Source organism: Belonocnema kinseyi, chromosome 6 (assembly GCF_010883055.1).
Source record: "Belonocnema kinseyi isolate 2016_QV_RU_SX_M_011 chromosome 6, B_treatae_v1, whole genome shotgun sequence".
Taxonomy (NCBI): Eukaryota; Metazoa; Arthropoda; class Insecta; order Hymenoptera; family Cynipidae; genus Belonocnema; species Belonocnema kinseyi.
Genome location: NC_046662.1, coordinates 15973478 through 15999194, shown reverse-complemented (window position 1 = coordinate 15999194; position 25717 = coordinate 15973478). Strand labels below are relative to the sequence as shown.

General features: G+C 25.4%; 1 protein-coding gene across 2 annotated transcripts in view; it reads right to left on the bottom strand.

The window, feature by feature from the left end:
- Positions 1-1110: 1110 nt before the first annotated feature.
- The window catches only part of LOC117174489 (arginine/serine-rich protein PNISR), a 47836-nt gene continuing 23229 nt past the window's right edge, over positions 1111-25717 (bottom strand). For both annotated transcript variants that reach the window (XM_033363647.1, XM_033363648.1), the window contains 7 exons: positions 24468-24689; positions 20388-20490; positions 19628-19699; positions 15100-15194; positions 10320-10488; positions 9382-10248; positions 1111-1390 (listed from right to left, as the gene is read on the bottom strand). In XM_033363647.1, coding sequence (XP_033219538.1) covers positions 9404-10248; positions 10320-10488; positions 15100-15194; positions 19628-19699; positions 20388-20490; positions 24468-24689 — 1506 coding nt within the window. In that variant the 3' untranslated portion in view covers positions 1111-1390; positions 9382-9403. The remainder of the gene's footprint in view (positions 1391-9381; positions 10249-10319; positions 10489-15099; positions 15195-19627; positions 19700-20387; positions 20491-24467; positions 24690-25717) is intronic.

Sequence of the window (25717 nt, the reverse complement as noted above, 5' to 3'; positions counted from 1 at the left end):
AATATTTTCAAAACTTCGAAATAAAAACAAATTTTGAAAACTTACTCGACTTTTTCTAAACATTAGGCAATTGTTCTTTTTCTTAATTGAAAAATTTTCAAATTTTAGATTGAAATAATATTTGAAATAATTGTTTAAATCTGGAAATACTTACATTTTTAAACTGATTTGGAATCTTCTTGCACTTTTATTCACTTTTTAATCCTGAGAATACTATTCGATTTAAAAGATCATAATATATATTGACAATTGCTCAAATAAAAATATTTTTTATTCAAAATTGTCGATTGTAATTTTTTGTAATTTTTTTTGAACCTTTGAAACTCTATTTTAAAATTCTTTAAATGAAAAATGTACGCTTCAAAATGAAATCTAAAATGGAAAATTTGTTAAGTAAAAGAATTTCGAAATACGTATTGTAAAATGACTACCAGAATGGAAAAAGAGAATAATTTAAATAATTATTTTAAAAACTGTTGAAATCAAGACAGATTTTTTTTCTTCTAAAAAAGTATCAAATTCCCGGGCAAAAAATAAATTCAGTCATTTCCCGGCCCAGTCACCCTGAAAAATGTAAAAGTTGATGCTTCAATTAAACTATGTTTTAATTCCGAAATTTGTTTTGAATTACTGTTATTCTAAATTCAAACAATAATTTTAGAAACTTAAATGAAAATATTTTTCTAATAAAAATATTTTATTTGTAATAAATGAATAATGTTTACGAAAACATTTTAATTGTTATTAATTTGTTATGAAACAAATTGTAATTCATGTTAAAGTTTTTATTTTAAATAAAGAAGACGAACTTTCAACCAAGACAGATTTTTCATCCATGAAAGAAAAACTTGAATTTTCAACAAAAAGGATGTCTTTTTAATAAAATTGTGGAATTCTCAATAAAATAATAAAAATTGTAACAAAAAGATTCTCACCGAAAAATAATTAGATTTTCTTATTGAGTTCTATCAATTCAGCAACGAAAAAAAGAGGAACTTTCTTGAAATAAGTGAAAAAAAGAGAAATTCTTTAAAAAATGGGAAAGAGAAGTTTTTTTTATTTAATTTATTTTGTTAAGGAAAGAGGAGTTTTCAATTATAGACCTTCACAAACTGTATCAGTAATTATGATTTATTATTTACAAATTTGTAGAATAGATCGGCAACCATCGCGGGATTTCATACACTTGCATGAGTAATTAACTGACACAGAAATCGTTGAAGAGCACATTCACTTTTCTAATTGTATGCATAATTCATTTAAAAAAAAAAGGGTAGAGCTTACTATAATCATGATTTGTTTAAAATAACTGTACCATAACACCGGTTTTATCGTACCGAAGCAGCAACTTTCATCTGTCGAAAAATCTTGATGGAAGCCAGAGAAGAGTCTGAAACAAAAAGAAATTCCTAGGCCTCGATACGAAAAGGCAGCTTCATGCCATCTATGTTGTTAAGGATCATGAAAACCGCTCAATTTTGTTTTTAATCCAATTGCTGTTTGTTTTCATTTCAAAGAACCTCAAAAAACTAATTCCCGAGTTTGAAATTAGAATGATTTCTAGTTTTTCAATTTCATTTCGTGTATTGAGAATTAAATATGAAACAGATTGATACAGATAGCCTAATGAAATGTATTTTTTAATGGACGACTGAAAAATGCCGGAAAATAATATTCCCGAAACTGTAAAATTACCTTATAATAAAATTTCAAAATAATAAAATTCCCGACAGTTCATAATATTACCGAATTTGAAATAACATATCCGAACAAGAAAATTTCCCGGAATTTAAACAATAAAATCATTTTTAATGAATATTTATTTATTAAAAATTCAATAATCAAATAAATTTATGGGAAAAAATTATTTGAATGTTCAAAGTTTCTAAAATTATTGCTTGAATTTAAAATAACAATAATTTAAAAAAATGTATTTCTGGTCGAATTGTTTTTAACTATTCTCAGGGTGGCCGTTTTAATCGAGGAAAATTTAAAGTTAAAATTTAGAAGTTTTATAAATAAATCCACGTTATCATTTTCAATGCTCTAAATTAAAAAATCAATCAATGAACTTTAAAAATTGTCAAAATTATATAATTTTAAGAAATATTATGCTAGAAACATTAAATATTGAAAATTTGAAAAAATTTTAACTGAACACTTCTTAAATTAGAAATTCAAATATTTTCTTTTTAAATAGTTTAAACATACTTGGAAAGCTTCAAAATTTTATTTCAAAATCTTGAGAAATGTAGAAGTTGTATTAAATTTCTTTTAAATTTAAAATTATTTTTCAAATTTTTTCATAACTTCTAAATATCTGTCAAAATTAATTGATTTTTTTTTCTACAATATTTAGAAAATCCTGCAAATTTGAGAACATTACTTCACAATTTGAATGTATAAATAACAATTGAACATTTATTATTTGAACAATTTTAAGAGATATGTAGAAGATTTGAAAAGATTCAAACGTGATTTAAAACTTCAAATAATAGCCTGATATAAATCAAAATGTAGATTTTCGCAGATTTTACACACAAAAATTAGATTCTTATCAAGAATTTTGAAAGGCTTCAAAAGAATAAAAACATTCTCTTAAGATTCATAGGAAAATAAAAAATTATTTTTCTTTTCGAAAAATTATTTTAAGAGAATATTTAAAAAGTTTTTCAAAGATTTAAACAAAACTTTCAAAAAAGATTCTAAAAGATTTTAAGAAAACTTTCTAAAACTTGCATGATAATTTTAAATCTTTTTAAAAACCCTAAATATCTCTTAAAATTGCCCAATTTTTTTCTACAAGTATTCATTTGTAAATTATACATTAAAATTTAAAAATTTCACTCACAAATTAAGCATTTTTCAAATACAACAATTAAAATTGTAACATTCAAAGTTTAAAGGCTCTTCGAAATTTTAACGATTCCAGGCTTTTTATTACTTAAAGTACAGATAAATTGAAAAAAATTTATTTACTTATTAAGTAAAATGTTTGTTATCAAAAACTTTCAACATCATAGGCTTTTATTTTTTATTTGTTTAAATATTTAAAAAAGCATTTAAAAATTCTTTAAATGAAAAATGTAAGCTTAAAAATAAAAATTTTGAATGGAAAATTTTTAGAGTAAAAAAATGTTGAATTACACATTATAAGCTAAATAATGGCACTATTGAAAAACACAAAAATTTAACAAATTATTTAAAAACTGTTGAAATTGAATGTGGATAGATTTTTCTTCTACAAATTTGTAAAATTCCCGGTAAAAAAAATCACTGTCATTTCCCGGTCCAGCGACCACCCTGTATTCTAAATTAAAACAATAATTTTAGAAACTTTAAACAATAATTTTTTGTTATAAAAACGTTTAATTATTATATTTTTTAAAATAAACGATATTTATAAAAAAAATTTCAATGTTTAAATTTGGAAATTTTTTAGTTTGGATATTTTATAATTTGAGGACTTTTTGACGGTAATTTTCAAATTCGGTAATATTATAAACTGTCGGGATTTTTATTATTCAGAAATTTTCCAATTCGATACTATTATAAACTGTTCGGGAATTTAACAGTATCGGAAATTTGATTTTTAGGGATATTTTAGTCGTTCCTTTTTTAAATCGACTTCCTATCGTTGCAAATTAATTTAAACACGATTGTGATGTTTAATAATTAGTAAGCTGATTTTTTATCACATTTATTCTATACCCTTGGCTCTCTGTTTTAATCTGTTGCAGGCTTCACAAGGCTCAAATAAATAGAAGTGTTGAAACTTACAATAAAAGGACGGTGTCGCAAAAACAAAATAACTCAAAAATTGAAACGCGCAAAGGTTTTTTTTTTATATAATGAATATAATAAACATATAATATAAATTAAAATGTTAAAAATTTGATTCAAGAAAATAGGGGAATAAATTCCTCTAAATAAAATTAATGCAGATACTATATTAAATTCAATATATGATGATTTAAATTCCTAAAAGTTCAAGGCGAAATACATTGCATCTTCAACAAGAGTTAAGTTTTCAAGTTAAAAAATCGAGTGTTTTTAGTAAACAGTTGACTTTTACACTCAAAAAGATAAATTTTCAACCAAATAGTTGAATTTTCAACAAAATAGTCGAATTTTTTAATAAAAATAGATTGAACTTCATCCAAAGCATTTTCAACCAAATAATTAAATTTGCACGCCAAAAAAACCAATTTTTAATAACAAGAGATATGACTTCTGCCAAAAATATAAATTCTTAATCCAAGAAGACGAATTTTCTATCCGAAAAGAAAATTTTTCAACAAAGCAGCCCAATTTTAGACCAAAAAATATGAATTTTAACAAAACAGTTGAATTTTTAAAGAAATACTTAAATTTTCGACAAAATACTTGAATCTTACACTGAATAATGAAATTTTCCATCTGAAAAAAAGGAAATTTTTACCACAAGGTGGATTTTCAACCAAAAATGTAGTAGTTTAAATTTCAGTTAAAAAAAAAATTAATTTTCCACAAAAACGAAATTTCAATCAGTAATAGTTGATATTAAAATCAACAAGAGGAAATGTCTGTCAAACGAGGCGAATTTGCAATTAAGAATGGAATATTTAACTCTTCACTGAAGAAAATTCAGTCAAAAAAATAAACGATACTGACCCAAACAAAAAAAAAAGAAGAATTTTCAATAAAATACATGAATTTTACACTAAAAATACAATAGTTAATATTATAATCATAGATCAACTTTCGACCAAAATAGATGAATTTTCAAACCAAAAAGACGAATTTTCTCCCAAAAATGAAATATTTAAATCTTCAGTGAAACAAAATTTATCATTTTCAACAAAAGCAAAAAAAAACGAAATTTCATAACAAAGTAGTGAAATCTATAACAAAAAAAAAAGCTGAATTTTCTAGAAAAAATAGGAATTTTTAACAAAATACAGTAATTTTGAACCAAAAAAGATCAAATTTTCACCAAACATGAAGTTATATTAACAGTAAAAAAATGTTTTAACTAATTGATGAATTTTAAACTACAATGATGAATCTTCAACAAAAAAATTAATTTTAATTTACAAACAAACAGTCGAATTTTCAATAAATATGATTTTTCTAACAACAAACATTAATTTCTAATTAAAAAAACGTAATTTCAACCAAAAGATTAAATTTGCACCAAAAGATATGAATTTTTCAATCAAAAAGTATAATTTTAAACCAAGAAAGATTATTTTTCAACTTAAAAAAATGCAACCAAAATAATTGCAGCTTCAACACGGAAAAAAAAACAATTTTTTTTAACGAAATAGTTTAACCAACCAAGTTTTCAACCAACAATTGGAATTTTGTTGACAGTTCTTTTCAACAAACTACACACATTTTTTACAAAATAGTTACATTTTTAATCAAAGAGATTAATTTTTAGCTAAAATTATAAATCTTCGATTTAAAAAAATTAATTTTTACTAAGTAGTTCCTTCTTTTGACAAAAAATACGATTTTTCAACTCGAAGTAGCAAGTAGATTCATATCAAAAAGTCTAATTTTCAACCAAAAAAAGATTACTTTTCTACCCAACATACAACTTTTAAAAAAAATACATGAATTTTCAACTGAAAAATATAAATTTTCAGGAGAAAATAAAATATTTAATTTTTCTACATAAAAAACTCAACTTTCAACTAAAAAAAAATTCAATCAAAATAATGTAGCTTCAACAAGAAAAAAAATGTTTTTTAACAAAGTAGTTTAAATTTCAACCAGCAATTGGAATTTTGCTAAAAGTTCTTTTCAACAAAAAGCACATGGAATTTCTACTAAAAAAAAAAAGAAAATTAAAACAAAAAAAAAACAGTTTTTTACAAAATAGTTACATTTTTTATCAAAGAGATTAATTTTTAGCTAAAATTATGAATCTTCGATTTAAAAAAAATTAATTTTTACTAAGTAGTTCCTTCTTTTGACAAAAAATATGAATTTTCAACTCAAAGTAGCAAGTAGAATCAAATCAAAGTCTAATTTCCAACTAAAAAAGATTACTTTCCTATCCAACATACGAATTGATAACTGAAAAATATAAATTTTCGACAAAAAATGAAATATTTAAATTTTCTATATAAAAAATTAACTTTACACTAAGAAAAATCCATAAAAATAATGTAGCTTCAACAAGAAAAAGTTTTTTTTTAACAAAGTAGTTCTTTCAGCCAACAAGTGGAATTTTCTACCAAAAAATTAGAACTTTCAACGAAATACACATAAACTTTTCACTAAAAATGATAAAATTTCACACAAAGAGAATAATTTTTAACTAAAATAATAAATCTTTAATAAAAAAAATTAAATTTTATGAAAGTAGTTTCTTCTTTTGACCAAAAAATACGAATTTTCTACAAAACATTTTAATTTTCAACCCAAAACTACAAATGTTTATCAAAAAAGTTAATTGACAACCAAATAGTTGGAATTTTACACTCAAATAGTACCATTTAACACAAAGAGACAAATTTTCGATTAAATAGCTCATTTTTTACCCAAAGAAATGAATTTTTACTTAAAATTATGAATCTTCCATAAAAAAATTAATTTTTAACAAGGGTTTATTTCTGAGTCAATTAAATTTATTTCTAGCCTCAAAGATGAATTTTCAAATAAAATTATGAATATTTAACAAGAATATTTGACTTTTCAACCAAAAAGAAGAATTTTTAAACAATAAGATTAACTGAAACAGAAAAAAATCATTTTCTACCAAAAAAAGTCAAATTTCTACCCGGTACGGTTAAATTTTCAGTTGAAAAAATCAACTTTTAACGAAACTGATAAATTTTCAATTAAAATCATGAATGAAAAATAGAATAGTTCAATTTTCGATAAAAAAAACTCAATTTCATTCAAAGAAAAAACAAGTTTCTAATCAACGAGCTCATTTTTCAACCAAAGAAATGAATTTTTAATTAAAATTATGAGTCTTCAATAAAAAAAATGTCAATAAAAGAATCTATTTTTCAACCAAGTAAATTTATTTCTAACCCAAAAGATGAAATTTCAGCTAATATCATGAATATTAAACAGAAATACTTGAATTTTCAACTAAAAAGAAGAATTTTTACACAAGAAGATAAACTTTCAAAGAAAAAAATCGATTTTCTACGAAAAAAGTTGTTTTTTAAAACATAATACGTGAATTTTCAATTAAATAAATAAAATGATGAATCTTCAGCTGGAATAGTTTAATTTTATACCATCCAAAAAGATCACATTTCCACCAATAAGATTAATTTTCCACAAAAAATGCGAATTTTTATCTAATTACCAAAAAAATCAGATTTTCAGAAAAAATAGTTCAATTTTCGCCTGGTATAGTTAAATTTTTAGTTGAAAAGTTGATTTTCAACAAAGTAGTTACATTTTTAGAAAAAGATAAATTTTCAATTAAAATGACGAATCTTGTAACAAAATTAATTTTTAACAAAATAGTTTAGCTTTTAAATGCAAGTAGTTAAATTTTTAAGAAAAAAAAGGTAAATTCCCAACGAAAAATGCAAAAAAAAAATAATTTGAACTGGGAACGAGGATTTTTACTGATGCATTTTTACGCAAAAAAAAAGGAAATTTCAAACTAAAAAATTATTTTCTACGACAAAAAAAAACGCGAAATTTTAACAAAAAAATATCAATCTTAAAAAATGGAAAAGTTCCATTTTCTGTTGAGAAATAAATTTTAAACAAACAAAAAATAAGTATTTTCCACTGAAAAGTTAAAATTTCACGCAGACATAAGCCTTCAATAAAGAAAAATTTTACAATGTAGTTTAACTTTGACCCAAGTATTTGAATTTTCAATTAAAAAAGATTAATTTTAAACAAGATAGTCAAACTTTTAACCAACGAGATAACTTTTCAAATTAAAATATAAATCTTTAACAAAAATAGTGATTTCTTAAAAAAGCGATTCAAGCAAATTTTTTAAACAAATTAGTTGAATTATCAAGCAAAGAAGAACGATTTTTAACCAAAAAGTTGCATTTTCATACAAAAAATGAAATTTCTTCTATAACAGATGAAGTTTTAAATCAAAAAGATAAACTTTCAAAAAAACTATTTGAATTTCCTGTTGAAAAAGATTTAAGTCGTGTTTTCACGATCAAACTATACATTTTTTAACAAGAAAAAATTTTCTATAAAAAAAAATTGAATTTTTAATCCAAAAAAGATTCCAGTTGACTCACTAACATCAAAAATTGAATTTTTGTAACAAAAACATAAGTTTCTACGACAAAAATTGAATTTTCAATCAAAAAAGACGAATTTTTTAACCAAAAAGGATGAATTTTTAACAAAATAGTTCCAATTCTCTACCAAATAGTTGTATTTTGATCCAAAAAATATCAATTTTGTACTAAAACAGATGAATTTGTAATAAAAAACAAACTTTTGTTTTACAAGTGGAACTTTCATCCAGAAAATATTTCATTTTTCAACACCAAAATGTAAATTTTAAACAAAAAGTACATTTTCTACGAAATAGTTAAGTTTAAAAAAAAGTAGTATAATAGATTAATTTCTAGCAAATCACTTGCATTCTGATAAAAAGAAATTCAATTTCTGCTAAAACAGGTAAACTTTAAAATAAAAAAGACAAACTTTCAAAAAAAGAGTTGAATTTTCAACCGAAAAATTAATGAAAAAATGCAATCAGTTTTGTGGTTCGATTCCCAATGGAGTGAAGATGGAGTAGGATCTTTTTTTCCAGAAATAATTTTAATTTTAATTTAAAAATATTATTTTCCATCTAGTCTTATTAAGCCGTTAAGCATTTTCTGTTATTGAAGATTCTTAACTTGATCTCTGATGATATAGCAGATAAATTTAAAAAAAAAATTTTAATTTGAAAATATCTATTAATTAAAATAAATTCTGAGATTCTCATAAATTCTCAGAGAATTTATTTCTCGGTTATATTCTCATTCTCGTGACCCTTCTCAAAGTAATATAACCGGCTCAGAACTCTATCTCCAGATGTTAAAATAACAACCAGCATTGTACATAATTTCGAATTGATCTCTTTATTGCGCAAAAAAAAATTCCCAAAATATGTCTATTTTTTCATGATCTACAGTGGTTCAACTCCTTCATAAAAAACGAGGAATTATTGAAAAAAAGGGGGCAACAGGGGAAAGAATTTATAATCTGCGAGATGTAAAACCACGTTATTTTTTCAAGGCAAACAGAAAATATGATTAAATATGGACATCGTAGTATATAAATCTTAAAAGATAAATCGTCGAAAAAATAAATAAAATAAAATAAATAAATAAATAAATGAAAGACCGTGAAGCCTGCAGTATATTATAATGAATTATAAAATATGGATACAACCTTGATTGGGAGTAGAAAGCGCTCAGTCCTTGTATCGATGCGATGACTTCTTACCATCTCGATGGCCCGAATGTCGCGATTTTGATATCGATCTCCGTCGATCCCTCGATCTCGATCGACTGCTCCGCCTCTTATTCCTGTACGAAGAAGAAGAAGAATAGGGTGACGTGCGTCTCCGATCTTTCGACCGACTGCGCGACAATCTCCGCCTCTCTCTCGATCTTGATCTCGATCGACTTCGCCTCCTCTGCCTCTCTCTCGACCTGGACTTGCTTCGTCTTATCACATACGAGGGACTCCTCCTCCGTGTCCTGGAATGCGAACGAGACGATCTCCTCTTGCCCCGCGGCGAGTGAGACCGCGAATACCGTCTCCTGATCGAGTGCGATCTCGATCTCGCCCTCGATCTCGATCGCGTCGTCTTGTCTCGTTTGCGATTATTCCGCGACCTGGACCTCTGCTTCCGCCTCGACCTGTAACTACCAGAGGATGGTGAACGATACCCCTTGCGAGACTTGACCGATCTAGATCGGGACTTGTGTCTCCTGGTGGTGGTGCGATCGGAAGATCGAGAAGTTGACTTCCGGCCGCGCGACTTGCTTCGGCTCTTCGACCTCTTTTTCCTCTCGTCACGCGCACTCTCCTTTTTTCGTGATCGAGCAGCCTTGCTCGAGCTGTGACTCGTCTCGGAACTCGAGGTTTCATTACTGCTAGAGTCCGCCGTCGCCGCCCCCGCCAAGTCGGCTGATTTCGTTGGAGAATTCGCCTTGGCCGTGTCGCTCGTGACAATATGCTGCTGCGGCGTTTGCCCACCGCTCGACACAGTTTCTGACGCTTCTCTTTGATTATTTATCGTTTCTTTCTCAACTAAATTATGACGTCAGAAATTACGCATTGGAATAGAATAGGAGGTGATTTTATTTTTCATTGAAACATACCTGAATCTCTGCTGCTAGAATTACCAGTATGATTTTTCTGCTGTTTGTGATGATTCTGATCCTGCTGCTGCTGACGCTCGTCCTCTTCGTCGTCCTCCTCCTCGGCTAGGCGCGCCTCAATCTCCTCCTCGGTCTTTTTGAATGCTTGCTGACGTCGCCTCAGTGTTTCCTGCATCCAAATTCAATTCATTGCAATCAAATTGGAACCAGTTGTAATGAAGGCAAAAATTCCTGACAAACTTTTTGCATTTGATCAAAGAAAAAAATTCCTCGTTTTTTCCCGGTTCGCAAACAATTTTCAAGGCCAATGAAATTTAAAAAATCAAACTATATTCTAAACATTTTTCCACATAAAGTAATAAACATTAAACAAAAAATTAATGCATTCAAAGTGGAGCACTTGAATTACAAACTTTTAAAATTGAAGTTTAAGTTTTTCAATTAAAAAATGGTGTATTTAAATGCTTAAAAATTGACACGTACCAAATAGATGATTAGAACACTTTTCAATTAAATAATGTTAAATGAAATGCAAATAAACTGCAAAATTTAGAACCTTTAACAATTATAGAGTTCAATGATTCAGATTAAGTTCCAAAAATATAAATCCACGTTAACATTTTCAATAGTCTAAATTAAAGAATCAAGGAATGAACTTGAAAAAATTTAAAAATTATATTATTTTAAGTATTTTTAAGCTAGACACATTAAAAATTGAAAAATAATTTTTTTAACTTAACAGTTCTTAAATTATTTTTATTTTAAATAATCTAGAAGTGGCTTTAAATTTTTCCAAATTCAAAATCATTTTTGAATTTTTTTCGAAACTTTTAAATATATTTCAAAATGAATATTAGAGGAATTTTAAGAAATATTTAAAAGTTTTAAAAAGATTCTAATTAAATTTAGAACTTGAAATAATTTAAAATGCTTACAGCCGAATTTAAAATAAAATGCAGATTTTTGCAGATTGCAAACAAAATATTTAACTTTTTTTTAAGAATTGTGAATGACTTTAAAAGACTAAAAAATTTTCTTAGGATTCTGAGGATAATTGAAAATGGTTTTTCACTTTTAAAAATTATGGAAAATTTTAAGCATTTTTTTTTAATTTGCAGGATTTTCAAAAATTGTAGGACAATTTCGATTAATTTTTGAATACATTTAGAATTTTGGAAAAAAATGTTGAAAAGCTTCGTTTAAATTAGTTGAAATAATTTCAAGTTTTTAATTAATTTTGAATCTTTTAGAAACTTATAAATATCTCTTAAAATTACTCAAATGTTTTCTATAAATAATACATGTTCAATTGTTGTTTATGCATCAAAATTTAACAATTTCACTTATAAATTAAACACTTTTGAAATAGAATATTTAAAATTGTGACACTAAAAGTTTAAAAGTTCTTCGCAAATCTAAAGATTCAAAGCTTTCTATGTAAAAAAATGCAGTTTCAAATTATTTTCTATTAAATATTTTGTTTCAATTTACTCGTCTTAAATGAACAGTGAAATATTGCTAAATATTAAACACTTATTCTTTTTCTACATTCAGCAATTTTCAATTAAATGGTATTCAAATTAAATAATTTAGACTCACAATATTTTAAATTTAATAAAAGCCTTTAATTATAACTATATTATTATGGATTTATTTTTAAGTTAAGTAAATACATTTTTTAATAGCTGAAAAAATTAATAGAAATAATATAGTAATCAATTTATTTATTCAATTTAATATAAAAAATAATATAAAGGAAGACCTGAAATTCTAAATTTAAAATATAGTATTGATAAATCATGAAAATGTTTATTTAAAAATAAAATTATCGGAATAAATTATACATTAATTTCAATTCTTATTAAGACTTTCGGATTGAAACAGTTACAATCTGAAAATTCTCAAATTTTGAACGGAACTATAATTGTTTGGTCAAATCAATTATTGTTCAGATTTCTATACTTAGAGTATAGATCCATTTTAAAAATAATTTATTTATTTACACTTACAGTTGATAAAAGAAAACTGTTTTTTATCCAAAAAATCATTTTCAAATGTTTTTAATTTTTAATTGTTTAAATCTCCAAAACTGCACTTTAATGATTTTAAGAAACTGTTAAAATCGAACTTGGGCAGATTTTTCTTCTGAAAATTTGTCTAATTCTCGGTCTGGGAACCACCCTGCTTTTTATCAAAAAATCTAAAATGAAAAATTTTTAAAGTGAAAGATTTTCGAATTAAACATTCTAAACTAAATGATATAATAATTTATAAAAATCACAGTTTGATAACTTATTTAAAAAAAGGTTAAAATCACAATTGGACAAAATTTGTATTCTAAAAATTTTGTACAATTCCTGGTCAAAACATAAATTCACTGTCATTTCCTGGTTTTCCCCGGTTCCATAAAATTCCCAGTCATTTCCCAGTTTTCCAGGTTTCCCGGTCCATCGGCCACCTTGTATTTTGGAATTTAAACTTTTAAAATTGAAGCTTAACAATTTTCTCTAAAATTTAAGAAATTTAAATGAGAACAAAATCAAATTTAAAATCCTATTTAACTAACTTTAAATTTTATAATTCAGTCATTTTCTGATGCGAAGTTTATTATATTTTTCGAATTTTTTTAGTTGTCCCCTGCAATGCTCTAAATTGAAGAATGATTCAATAAATTTGTAAAATTTTCATTTTTCAAAATAAAAAATCAATAAAAATTTTCCCAGAAATCTTAAGGCAATTTTTTTAATTAACTTAAAACCTTTCAAAATCCATAAAAAGCCTAAAAATCTTCAAAAATCTACATTTTGTTTGAAAATCATTGAAATCTTTTTAAATTTTTAATTATTTATGAATCAAATTATTTTGTATGATTATTGAGAAAATGTCAAATAATTTTTTGTTTTGAAAAATGAATTCTGAGAAAATTGAAAAAGAATATAAAAGAACAATCTTCGCAGTTTATTATGTGCAAACAATTTTTCATAATAATTAACTGTATGCCGAAATTTTTGAAGCAATTGAAATATAATTGCATTTTTTTTTGGACACCATAAATTACAAAAATATTACTTCTATTATTATATTATAATATATTAAAAATAATATTATTATTTACAAAAATATTAGTTCTAGGTTTCCAGGGTTTTTTTTTACATCAAATAATAATCAAATAACCATTTGTTATACATGTAAAAGATTAAATATTTCATTTGAAATAATGCGAAATTTTTTTTAATCTTCTCAAGGTTATTGAAACCTTTTAAAATGGTTTAAAACCTTTGAAATGTTTTAAAATCTTTGAAATCTTTTTAAATTAAAAAAGTTTTTTCAAATCCTTATATATTCTTTGAAAAACTTATCAAATCTTTTCTACCTCTATTGTATTTATTTGAAATCACTGGAATATTAAAAATCTATGTGAAATATTTTGATATTAAAAAAATGTGAACTCGTTTAAAATATTTGAAATGTTTACAATGTGTTGAAATCTGGTGTACTTTTCCCTTTTTGAAATCTTCGAAATTCTTGTATTCTTTTGAATCTCTATACAATTTTTATTAAATAGTTGAAATATTTGTACAATCTTTTGAAATCGTCTAAACGAATTTGGAATCGCTGTAAATCTTTGAAATGTTTTCAAATCTTTATGAAATTTTTATGAAATCTTTGTAAAATATTTTGTATTCGTTCGAAATCATTAAAATATTTTTAATCTCTCTAGAATATTTTGGAATTTTTGAAATATTCGTAAAATGTTTCAAATCTTTGTGAAATATTTCGAAATCTTTTATATTCCTTCGAAATCATTGAAACATTTTGAATATTTGTGAATCTAAACATTTTGTAATTATTTGAAATGATTAAAATGTTTTTAAATCTGGACTACCTTTGCCTTTTTAAAATCTTCGAAATTCTTGTATTCTTTTGAAATCTCTATACAATTTTTATGAAATAGTTGAAATATTTGTAAAATCTTTTTAAATCATCTAAACAAATTTGAAATCGCTGGAAATCTTTCAAATGTTTTGAAACCTGTGAAATCTTTACGACATTTTTATGAAATCTTTATAAAATATTTTGTATTCCTTTGAAATCATTAAAATATTTTAAATCCGTGTGGAATATTTTGAAATCTTTGAAATATTTTTGAAATATTTCTTTAATCCTTGTTGGAGGACTCTTGCGTTCGTTTGAAATTATTAAAACCTTTTGAAATAATTTAAAATCTTGAAAATCTTTAGTAATGTACCCTTTTTGAACTCTCTTCAATTCTGAAAAACTTTTACAATCCTTATGACTTTTTTTTTAATCTTTCTAAAATATTTTGAATTAATTTAAAATCATTAAAATATTTTGAAATCGTTTAAGATCTTTGAAATCTTGTCTACATGCCTTTTTCAAATCCTTTTTAGGTCTTTGAAATTCGTGAACTCTTTTTGAAATGTTCAAAATCCTTTTAAATATTATTAATATTAGAGTCTGTTCATTTCAATCTATAAAATGATTAGTCAAGTCTAAAAAAATGCCTGGAAATCTATTTATTCTGTAATGACTAAAAGATCAATGATATCTTTATAAATAAAAAACTGTTTAGTATCAAGATTTCCCGCTAACCGAGATTTTCACAACCAACTGAAATATTTTAATTATTTTTTACATTTCAATATAAAAAATTGTTTTAAAACCAAAGAAATTATTCAAATTCAAATTTCTCGTGAAAAATTCAAGGAAATTTCCAGGTTTGTAAGATTTAGGAAAAAAAATCCGATTGTTTACGCACCTTGAGTTCCTCATCGCTATCTTCTTCCTCCGGCTGTTCCTCCTCGTACTGCTCCTCCTCGGACTCGCTGTTACTGTCGCCGTAGATGCCCAGACCTATAGCAAACAAATCCGAATTATTCGGAATCCTTACACTGTAACTGGAAAATTCAAGACCAGAAGATAAAAACTTGGCATGGTTAGGGGCTGGTCAGGCGGTTCTCCTCGAGTCTGTTGTAATAAACTTTTTACTCTTTCAACTTTTTCTCGCTACACTCGATATCATTAAATCTTGCTGTTGTTTTGTTTTTTAACTTTAAATTCACTTTTCTCACGCACAGACTTCACAGCCCAAATTACTAGCTCTCAAAACAGGAAAAATCGGGTGATTTTTTCACGAAAATAGGTGAAAATAGGAGAAAAAAAAACTTTTTAGGAGATAATTGAATTTTTAAAAAAGCAAGACAATTTTTCAATCCAAAAGATGATTTTTCAACAGAATAGTGGAATTTTCTATCAAAAAAGATAAATTATGAAGAAAATAGTTTAATTTTAAACAAAATAATTAAACCTTAACAAAATAGCCAAAATTGTAATCAAATAGATGAATTTTTAATAATAAATAGTAATTATAAGCCAAAAAAGGAGTAGTTAAATTTTCAGTTTAAAAATGAATTTTCAACAACAAAAAATTTTCAACAAAAAATGAAATTTTAATGATAAAAAAAAAAGAATTCTTAACCAAAATATATTTATTCTTAACCAAGCAGTTGCATTTTTAATCAAAAAAGATCAAACTTCTACCATTAGAGACATTACAAACCAAAAAGACGAATTTTCATCCCAATAGTTCAATTTTCTACTAAAATAATAAATTTTTTAACCAGAAAAGACGAATTTCCTACAAATAGTTTAATTTTTAACAAAAAAAGTTAATTTGCAGCCGAATAGTTGAGTTTTCAACAAAAGATGATAAATTTTCAACCTAAAATGGCATAGTTAAATTTTCAGAACAAAAAAATTAATTTTTAACTAAAAAATTCAATTTCAACCTAGAGTTAAATTTTCTACTTTTTCTAATTTTATTTTTATTACCCGAAAAATACAAGAATTTTCAACTAGAAACATAACAATTGATATTTCAATCAAAAAATGTTAAATTTCTTTCAAAGCAAATAAATCTTCGAATCGAAACGTAGAATTTTCAACCAAGAAAGATTACTTTTCTATCAAAAAGACGATTTTTTAACAAAATAAAAGAATTTTAAAATAAAAACGTTAAATATTCAACCAAAAACGGAATAGTTGAATTTCCAGATAACAAAATTAATTTTCAATCAAGAAAAAAAACGAATTTTCATCGAAATAGTTCAATGTTCTGCCATCAAAATAAATTTATAAAGAGGTAGGTTGAGTTTGTTTAATTAAATAGTTGAATTTTCAACAAAATAGTCAAATTTTCAACGAAGTAGATAAAATCTTAAACAACCTGAATTTTTAATGAAGTAGTTACATTTTCAAAATTAAAACTATTAATTTTCTACCAATCATTAATCATTTGCAACAAAATAAAATAATTTTCAGCCAGAAATGGAATATTTAAATGTTCAGTTAAATAAATAATTTTCAGTAATTAAAAAACGAATTTTCATAAAAAGAATTAAATTTTAAAGATAGTTTAATCCTAACCAATAAAATTGGATTTAAAAAAAAAATAGGTGAATTTTGAACTAGTGATATCAGGATGGCCGTTTTAATCGAAGAAAAAAATTTCCGGTCATTTCACGGTTTTTTTCGCGGTTCGCAAACATTTTTCACGGTCAATAAAATTTAAAAAATCAAACTCTATACTCAACATTTTTCCATTCAAAGCAATAAACAATAAATTAAATTTACATGTATGAAATGGAACGTACTAACACTTTTCAATTGAAATTTTTTTAATGAAATGCAGATAAACTGCAAAATTTAGAATTTTTATAAATTATAGAGTTCAAAAATTCAGATTAAATTCCAAAAATATAAATGCACGTTAACATTTTTAATACTCCAAATTAAAGAATCAAGAAATGAATTTTAAAAAATTTCAAAATTATATTTTTTTAAATTAACAATTTTTTAAATTAGAACTTAAATTATTTTCATTTAAAATAGTTTAACCATCCTTCAAAAACTTAAAGAATGTATTTCAAAACATTGAGAAATCTAGAAGTGGTTTTATATTTTTATAAATTTAAAATCATTGTTGAAATTTTTTCGAAACGTTGAAATATATTTTTAAATGAATTGAATTTTTTTTACAGCTTTTAGAAAAACCTGCATATTAAAAAAACAAATCCTTAAAATTTGAATTTATAAATAACAATAGGAACATTTTATATTTATAGAAAAAATTAGAGTAATCTTAAGAGATATTTAGAAGTTTAAAAAATATCAACATTAAATTTAGGAGTTGAAATGATTTAAAACAAAATGCAGATTTTTGCAGGTTTCCACCAAAAATGTAGAAACTTTTTAAGAATTGTGAAAGGCTTAAAAAGAATAAAAACATTTTCTTAAGATTCCTAGGAAAATTGAAAATGATTTTTCATTTTGAAAAATTATTGTAACAGAACATTTAAAAAGATTTTAAGAGATTTCCAAACTGATCAAAACAGAACCTGGAAGATTTTAAGGATTTTTTTTTAATTTTCAGGATTTTCCAAAATGTGTAGGAAAAATTCGGTTAATTTCAAAAGGTATTTATAAGTTCTAAACAAAAATTTTAACACTCTTCTTTTCAATTACTTGAAGACACTTCAAGTTTTTAATTAATTTTGAATCTTTTCAAAACTATGAAATATCTCTTGAAATTACTCAAATTTTTTTACACATAATAAGTGTTCAATTGTTATTTATACGTCAAAATTTAACAATTTTACTTACAAATTAAACATTTTTTAAACAAAACGATTCAAATTGCAACGTTAACAGTTGAAAAACTCTTCGAAATTCTACAGATTCAAAGCTTACTATGTAACAAAAATTCAACAAAATAGTTAAATTTTCAACAACAAAAAATGAATCTTCAACTTAAAAAAGTTTCAAATTGTTTAGTTTTACACATATTTGTGTTCCGTTTATTCGTCTTAACCCTTAAAATACATTGTGGGTGTCTAACACCCCAAGCACCTGAGATTCATCATTTTATAATAAAATTGACTTTTCAACTATGTAAATAAATAACTTGTTTCAAAGAACCGATGTTGCAATTGTTAAATGAAATTACACTATTTCAAAAGTGATTTTCAGCTAAAAATAATTAAAATTGCGTGAGTTATGAATTTTTAAGTAAAAAAAAAACATTTTTTCACTTTTTTCAATAATTTTTTTAACAAACTTAAAAAAAATAAATAGCTATAAAATCAACTCTGCCTTATAAAAGACACCTTAAACTATACCGGATAATTTTATTGTTGCGAAATATTCCATAGGGGTTAAATAATACATGATTAAATACGCTGGGGTATAGAACACCCACGATGCACTTTACCGTGATTTTTACCATGTATGTACTTTGAGGGTTAAATTAACACTGACATTTTTAATGACTAAGAGAACTAATGAAAATAATATATTAATCAATTTATTTATTCAATTTAATATAAAAAATAATATAAAGGAGGATCTAAGACTTTGAATTAAAAATACTTTATTGATGAATCATTAAAACTGTTATTTAAAAATAAAGTTATCGGAATAAATGATGTTACATCAATCTCAATTCGTATTGAGACTTTTAAATTGAAACAGTTACAATCTGGAAATAGTCAAATTTTGAACGGACTTATAATCGTTTTGTCAAATCAATTATTGTTCAGTTTTTTATACTTTAATTATTTACAAAACTGTTGAAATCAAACTTGCGCAAATTTTTTTTCTGAAAATTCGTAACAAGGAATAAAAATAAACTGTCATTTCCCGGTTTTCCGGTCCAGCGACCACTCTGAATATAAGCGCCACTTTTCAATAAAAAATAATTAACTTTTGACCAAAGAAGGTGAATTAAACAAAAAACTATTTTTCTACTAAACGATGAATTTTCAATCTAAAATCACGAATGTTCAACAAAACAGTTGCATTTTCGTCCAAGAAAGGCAACTTTGTATCAAAATAGTAGAATTTCAAACCAAAAACTAATATAATTCTTAATTAACTCCCAAATAAAAATAGTTTGAATTCCTATCGCGTTATATTAATTAAATTTTCAGCCAGACAAAGAAATGAAAAAAAAGAGGAAGTTTCTTAAAAACAGCGAAAAAAATTATTATTAAAAAAAGAAAGAAAGAAATTGGGACAAGAGTGTTGTGAAGTCTGCAATTATCGAAAGAAATAATAAAATTGTCTCGAAATTAAGATATCCAATTCCTTGAAAGCAACACTCATAAGAAAATTGCTTGGATTAAATGAACGAGGGTTGCTATTGGCAACAATAAAGTGTCAAGTAACGGACCCTCTGATCATTCCTAGATGGACCATGCCTTGAATATCAATAGATAAAAGCCACTTACCAAGTTTCCGAGTGATCTGAGCAAGAGGGGCCGTGTTGTTGAAGGATGCGACAGGGGGCTCTCCTGCAGGGGCTTACAATAGACACGCATTTAGTAACCAATTGCTGAGTTCCGTTTCACATTTTGGATTCCCCCTTCCCCTCCCACAAAAATCCCCTTTTGCCAAAAAAAGCGACCCTAAACAGCCCTCTGTCGAGAAAGTCGAAATATTTTCTGTCTCTTTCTCTCTCTCTCTCTTCCTCCTTCTCGGTCGCCAACAATAATATTAACAATTATTTCCAAACATTAGACAGAAATAGAAGAGAGGTTTCAATTTCGGACCAAGTTCAGTTAGTTTCACAATAAAAAACCAAAAACCAAAAAAAAAAAAACAACAAAAGAAAGGATTATGGAATATTTTAGTGATTTAAATTACTCTCTGGGAGGTTCAAATTGGGCCATTGTTGCCTCTGAACTTTTGATTGAGATCAAAGAAAGAAATGATTGGACATGTTCCGAATTTTTGTTTCTCAATTATTCATGCATAAGGTCTTCTGGCACAAGACGAGTAGTCCTGAAAAAAGTAAATCAGGGCATTCTGAAAACATGAAACAATTAAATCTAGGAATTGAAAACACTGTTTTTAATGCTCGTCGAAGGTGTACAATGCGGCAGGCGTCGTCCGCCACAAAATAGCAGCAGAATGAAATGATCTCTGTACCCGGGTAAGCAAAAGTTCGAAATATCGATCTGTTAGTTCTATCGGGTGTATCTGGGGTACCTTTGGCTCGAGCGCGGCTCCAAACCTCTCTGCACACCGACGAAATCTCTTCGTTCGTTACCTCCAACAGGATCTCTGTCAGGGATCGCCGCACTTTCCACATCTGTCAACAACAAAAAAAAACAGGGAAAATTGGGGTGATTAAAAAAAAAACTAAAAAAAAAAGGGGGAATAGGGAAATCAATTTTTTTAATATAAAATTAGTCAATGTTGGTGACATGCGCCTACAAAAATATGTTAATTAATTTTTTTTAAATCCCCCAATACAATTTTTCAACAAAATAAGTAAATTTCAATTAAATAAGACAATTTTTCAACCAAATAATTTAATTTTGAACTAGAAAAAAAATCAATGTTGAACGGCAGATGGAATAGAAACATTTTTAATAAAAAACAAAAAAAAAAAATAATTTTCATTTTAACTGATGATTTTTCAACCAAAATTATTAATGTTCAACTGGAATAGTGAAATTTTAACCCGAACAGATGAATTTCCAACTAAAATGATGAATATTTAACTGAAATACTTGAATTTTCAACCAAAACTATGTATTTTACAAAAAATATTATTAATTTTCCAACAAGAAGATTAATTTTCTACGAAAAAATACAATTTTTCAACAACAAAAAATTACATGAAGTTCAACAAAATAGTTGAATTTTTAATCGGAAACAAATTTCCAACTAAATAGTTGAATTTTGAACTAGACAAAAATCGATTTTTAACAAAAAACGTAATAGTTATATTTTTAACAAAAATAAATTGTTTTCATCTTAACTGATGAATTTTTAACTAAAATTATAAATATTTAACTGGAATACTTGCATTTTTAACCAAAAATATGTATTTTTAAATAATAATATTAATTTTTTCAATCAAAAAAATTCATTCTCAACCAAAAATACCATTTTTCAACAAAATAAGTAAATTTCAATTAAAGAAGACAATTTTTCAACCAAATAATTTAATTTTGAACTAGAAAAAAAATCAATGTTGAACAGCAGATGAAATATAAACATTTTTAGTAAAAAATCAAAGTAATAATCTTCTTTTTAACTGATGAATTTTCAACCAAAATTATTAATGTTCAACTGGAATAGTGAAATTTTAACCCGAACAGATGATTTTCCAACTAAAATGATGAATATTTAACTGAAATACTTGAATTTTCAACCAAAACTATGTATTTTACAAAAAATATTATTAATTTTCCAACAAGAAGATTAATTTTCTACGAAAAAATACAATTTTTCAACAACAAAAAATTACATGAAGTTCATAGTTGAATTTTGAACTAGAAAAAAATACCGATTTTCAACATAAAATGGAATAGTTACATTTTTAATAAAAATAAATTATTTTCATCTTAACTGATGAATTTTTAACCAAAATTATAAATGTTCAACTGGAATAGTTGAATTTTAACCCGAACAGATGAATTTCCAACTAAAATTATGAATATTTAACTGAAATACTTGAATTTTTAACCAAAAAGATGTATTTTTAAACAATAAGATTCATTTTCAAGCAAGAAGATTCATTTTCAACTAAAAAGTACAATTTTTCAACAAAAGAAATGAATTCGAATTAAAGAAAACAAATTTTCAACCAAATAATTTAATTTCGAACTACAAAAAAATCAAGTTTGAACAGCAGATTGACTAGAAACATTTTCAGTAAAAAATAAAAATAATAATTTTCTTTTTAATTGATGAATTTTCAACCAAACTTATGAATTTTTAACTGGAATTGTAGAATTTTAACCCGAACAGATTAATTTCCAACTAAAATTATGATTATTTAACTGAAATACTTGAATTTTTAACCAAAAAGATGTATTTTTAAACAATAAGATTCATTTTCAACTAAAAAGTACAATTCTTCAACAAAATAAATTAATTTGAATTAAAGGAGACAAACTTTCAACCAAATAATTGAATTTTGAACTCGAAAAAAATAAATTTTGAACAGCAGATAGAATAAAAATATTTTTAGTAAAAAATAATAATTTTCTTTTTAACTGCTGAATTTCCGACTAAAATTATGAATATTTAACTAAAATACTAGATTTTTAAAACTAAATAGAAGTATTTTTAAACAATATTAATCATTTTCAAGTAAAAAAATTCATTTTCAACGAAAAATACAATTTTTCAGCCAAATAAATGAGTTTCAACAAAATAGTTGAATTTTGAATTAAAAAAAAAATCAAATCAATTTCGAACAGAAAATGGAAGTTACATTTTTAGTGAAAAAATTTAATCTTAACTGATGAATTTTCAACTGAAATAGTGACATTTTAAACCAAACGGATGAATTTTCAACTAAAATTATGAATATTTAACTGAAATGCATGAATTTGTAACCAAAATGATGTATTATTAAACAATAGTATTCATTTTCAAGTAAAAAAATACATTTTCAACGAAAAAATATCATTTTTCAAGAGAATAAATAAGTTTCAACAAAATAGTTGAATTTTTAATAAAACGAGAAACATTTAAAACCAAAAATTTGAGCCTTGAGCTAGAATAAAACCAATTTTCCACAGAAAATGGAATAGTTACATTTCTAGTACAAATTTAATCGTAACTGATCAATTTTCAACTGTAATTTTAAACCAAACAAATGAATTTCCAACTAAAATGATGAATATTTAACTGAAATACTAGATTTTTAAACAAAAAATACTATTTTTCAACAAAATACATGAATTTTAACAAAATAGTTGAACTTTCAGTCAAAGGAGACAAATTCTTAAACAAATAATTGAATTTTGAATAAGAAAAAAATAAAATCGATTTTCAATAGAAAATGCACGTTGCATTTTCAGTAAAACAAAAATAATAAAATTAATAATTTTCACCTCAAATGATGAATTTTTAACTAAAACGGTTCATTTTCAACAAAATAGTTAAATTTTCAACAAACAACAAAATGAATCTTAAACTTAAAAAATTATTTTATTACAAAGTAATTGAATTTTTAACAAAAAAAAAACGAATTTTTAACAAAACAGTTCATTTTCAACAAAATAAATAAATTTTCAATAACAAAAAATGAATCTTCAACTCAAAAAATTATTTTATTACAAAATAATTGAATTTTTAACCAAAAAAGACGAATTTTTAACTAAAACGGTTAATTTTCAACAAAATAGTTAAATTTTCAACAACAACAAAATTAATCTTAAACTTAAAAAATATTTTATTACAAAGTAATTGAATTTTTAACCCCAAAAGACGAATTTTTAACAAAAAAATTGATTTGTCAACAACAAAAAAATGAATCTTCAACTTAAAAAATTATTTTATTACAAAGTAATTGAATTTTTAACCAAAAAAGACGAATTTTTAACTAAAACGGTTCATTTTCAACAAAATAGTTAAATTTTCAAAAAACAACAAAATGAATCTTAAACTGAAAAAATTATTTTATTGCAAAGTAATTGAATTTTTAACTAAAAAAGACGAATTTTTAACTAAAACGATTCATTTTCAACAAAATAGTTAAATTTTCAACAACAACAAAATTAATCTTAAACTTAAAAAAATATTTTATCACAAAGTAATTGAATTTTTAACCCCAAAAGACGAATTTTTAACAAAACAATTCATTTGTCAACAACAAAAAAATGAATCTTCAACTTAAACAATTATTTTATTACAAAGTAATTAAATTTTTAACCAAAAAATACGATTTTTTAACAAAACAGTAGAAATTAAGAAAAAAACTTAAGTCTTCGACAAAATGATTGAATTTTTAACCAAGAGATGAAATCCAAAACAAATTTATAATCGCAGACTTTTAAATTAAAATGAATGAACTTTCAACAAGAACAAAAATGTTTTATTTTATTATTAAGCACTAAGAATTGAGTTAAATTAATGAAATTTTTAATTAATTAATTGAATTAAACAAAAAAGCAAGAAAAGAGTTTGCCTGAAAACAGGGGAAAAATAGGAATGATTTTTTTTTTTTAAATGGGGGAATAAAGGAAAGAGTGGGAACTCTGCTCACATTAATTCCTTGTTTTTTGAAAACCAAGCAATTGGGATTTTTATAAAACTAAAACTGACCACTTCCTGGAGGACTTCTTCTCGGGAGCGTTTCGGCGCAGGGGGGATGTTGGGGGTTGAAACCGGACTTGCTTCTTTCGCTGAACGAGAGTCGGGCGAGTCCGCATCTCTGAAACGCGATCGTCGAGGTCGAACCATGTCGGGGCTTCGTTCCTGATTTCTCTCTCCATCCTCAAACCTCGATCCTGTTTCTTCTTCTGTTTCCTTCTCCGAGTCCGAATCCTACATCCAAATTTCATTATTGAATTTTAATACAAAAGTGGCCGTTTTAATCCAGGAAAAAAATTTGTTTTACTCATAAAAACTATTAAAACTGAATTACAAAAAAATTTAAGTAATCAAAACTGGACTGCAAATTAAAGAACTCAGGGTAAATTTCTTTTGAATTTTAATCATCTACAATTAAAGGATAAAACATTTTTTATTTCGAAATTTTCAAGTCAAGCGCTGAATAATTTACACGTATAAAATGGAATCTTTAACACTTTTCAATTGAACAAATTTAAATTAAATGCCGTTTAACTGCAAAATAAAAAAAATGTTATCTTCTATAAAGTGTACAATTGAAAGATTGATAAAACTGTAAATGCACGCTATCATTTTCAATGCTTTAAACTCTAAATGAAAGAATGAATCAAGGAATTGGTAAAGGGGGAGGGTCGGTAAGGCCGGTTTTTGGCCTAATTTATTTTTGGACCAAAAAATCTGAAAAAATCATGGTAGTATCTTATAAGTATCCCGAGTCGATTGCACGCTAAACGGACTACCCCCCCCCCAGGCCCCCCCTACAAATATAGGAATCACCAACTGTATTTTCGAGAGATTTGACACTCTTAAACATGTATTCTGAGGTTAGCTCGGGTTTACTATGGTTTTCGGGGTCGCCAAATACAAATCTGGCGTCCTTTGACTTTTATCGCTTCAGGTTCAAGGTCATTTGAAGGTCATTTGAAGGTCATTTGAAGGTCAAATCGAGAAAAAACGGTAAAAAATTTAAAAAAATATGTTATAGGTTTTTGGGGTCGCTGATTATGAACCTGGTGTCCGCAGACCTTTATCGCGTCAGGTTCAAGGTCATTTGAAAGTCAAATCGATAAAAAACGCCGAACCTGACGCGATAAAGGTCAGCGGACACCAGGTTCGTAATCAGCGACTCCAAAAATCTATAACGTATTTTTTTGGATTTTTTTACCGTTTTCTCTCGATTTGACCTTCCAATGACCTTGAACCTGACGCGATAAAAGTCAAAG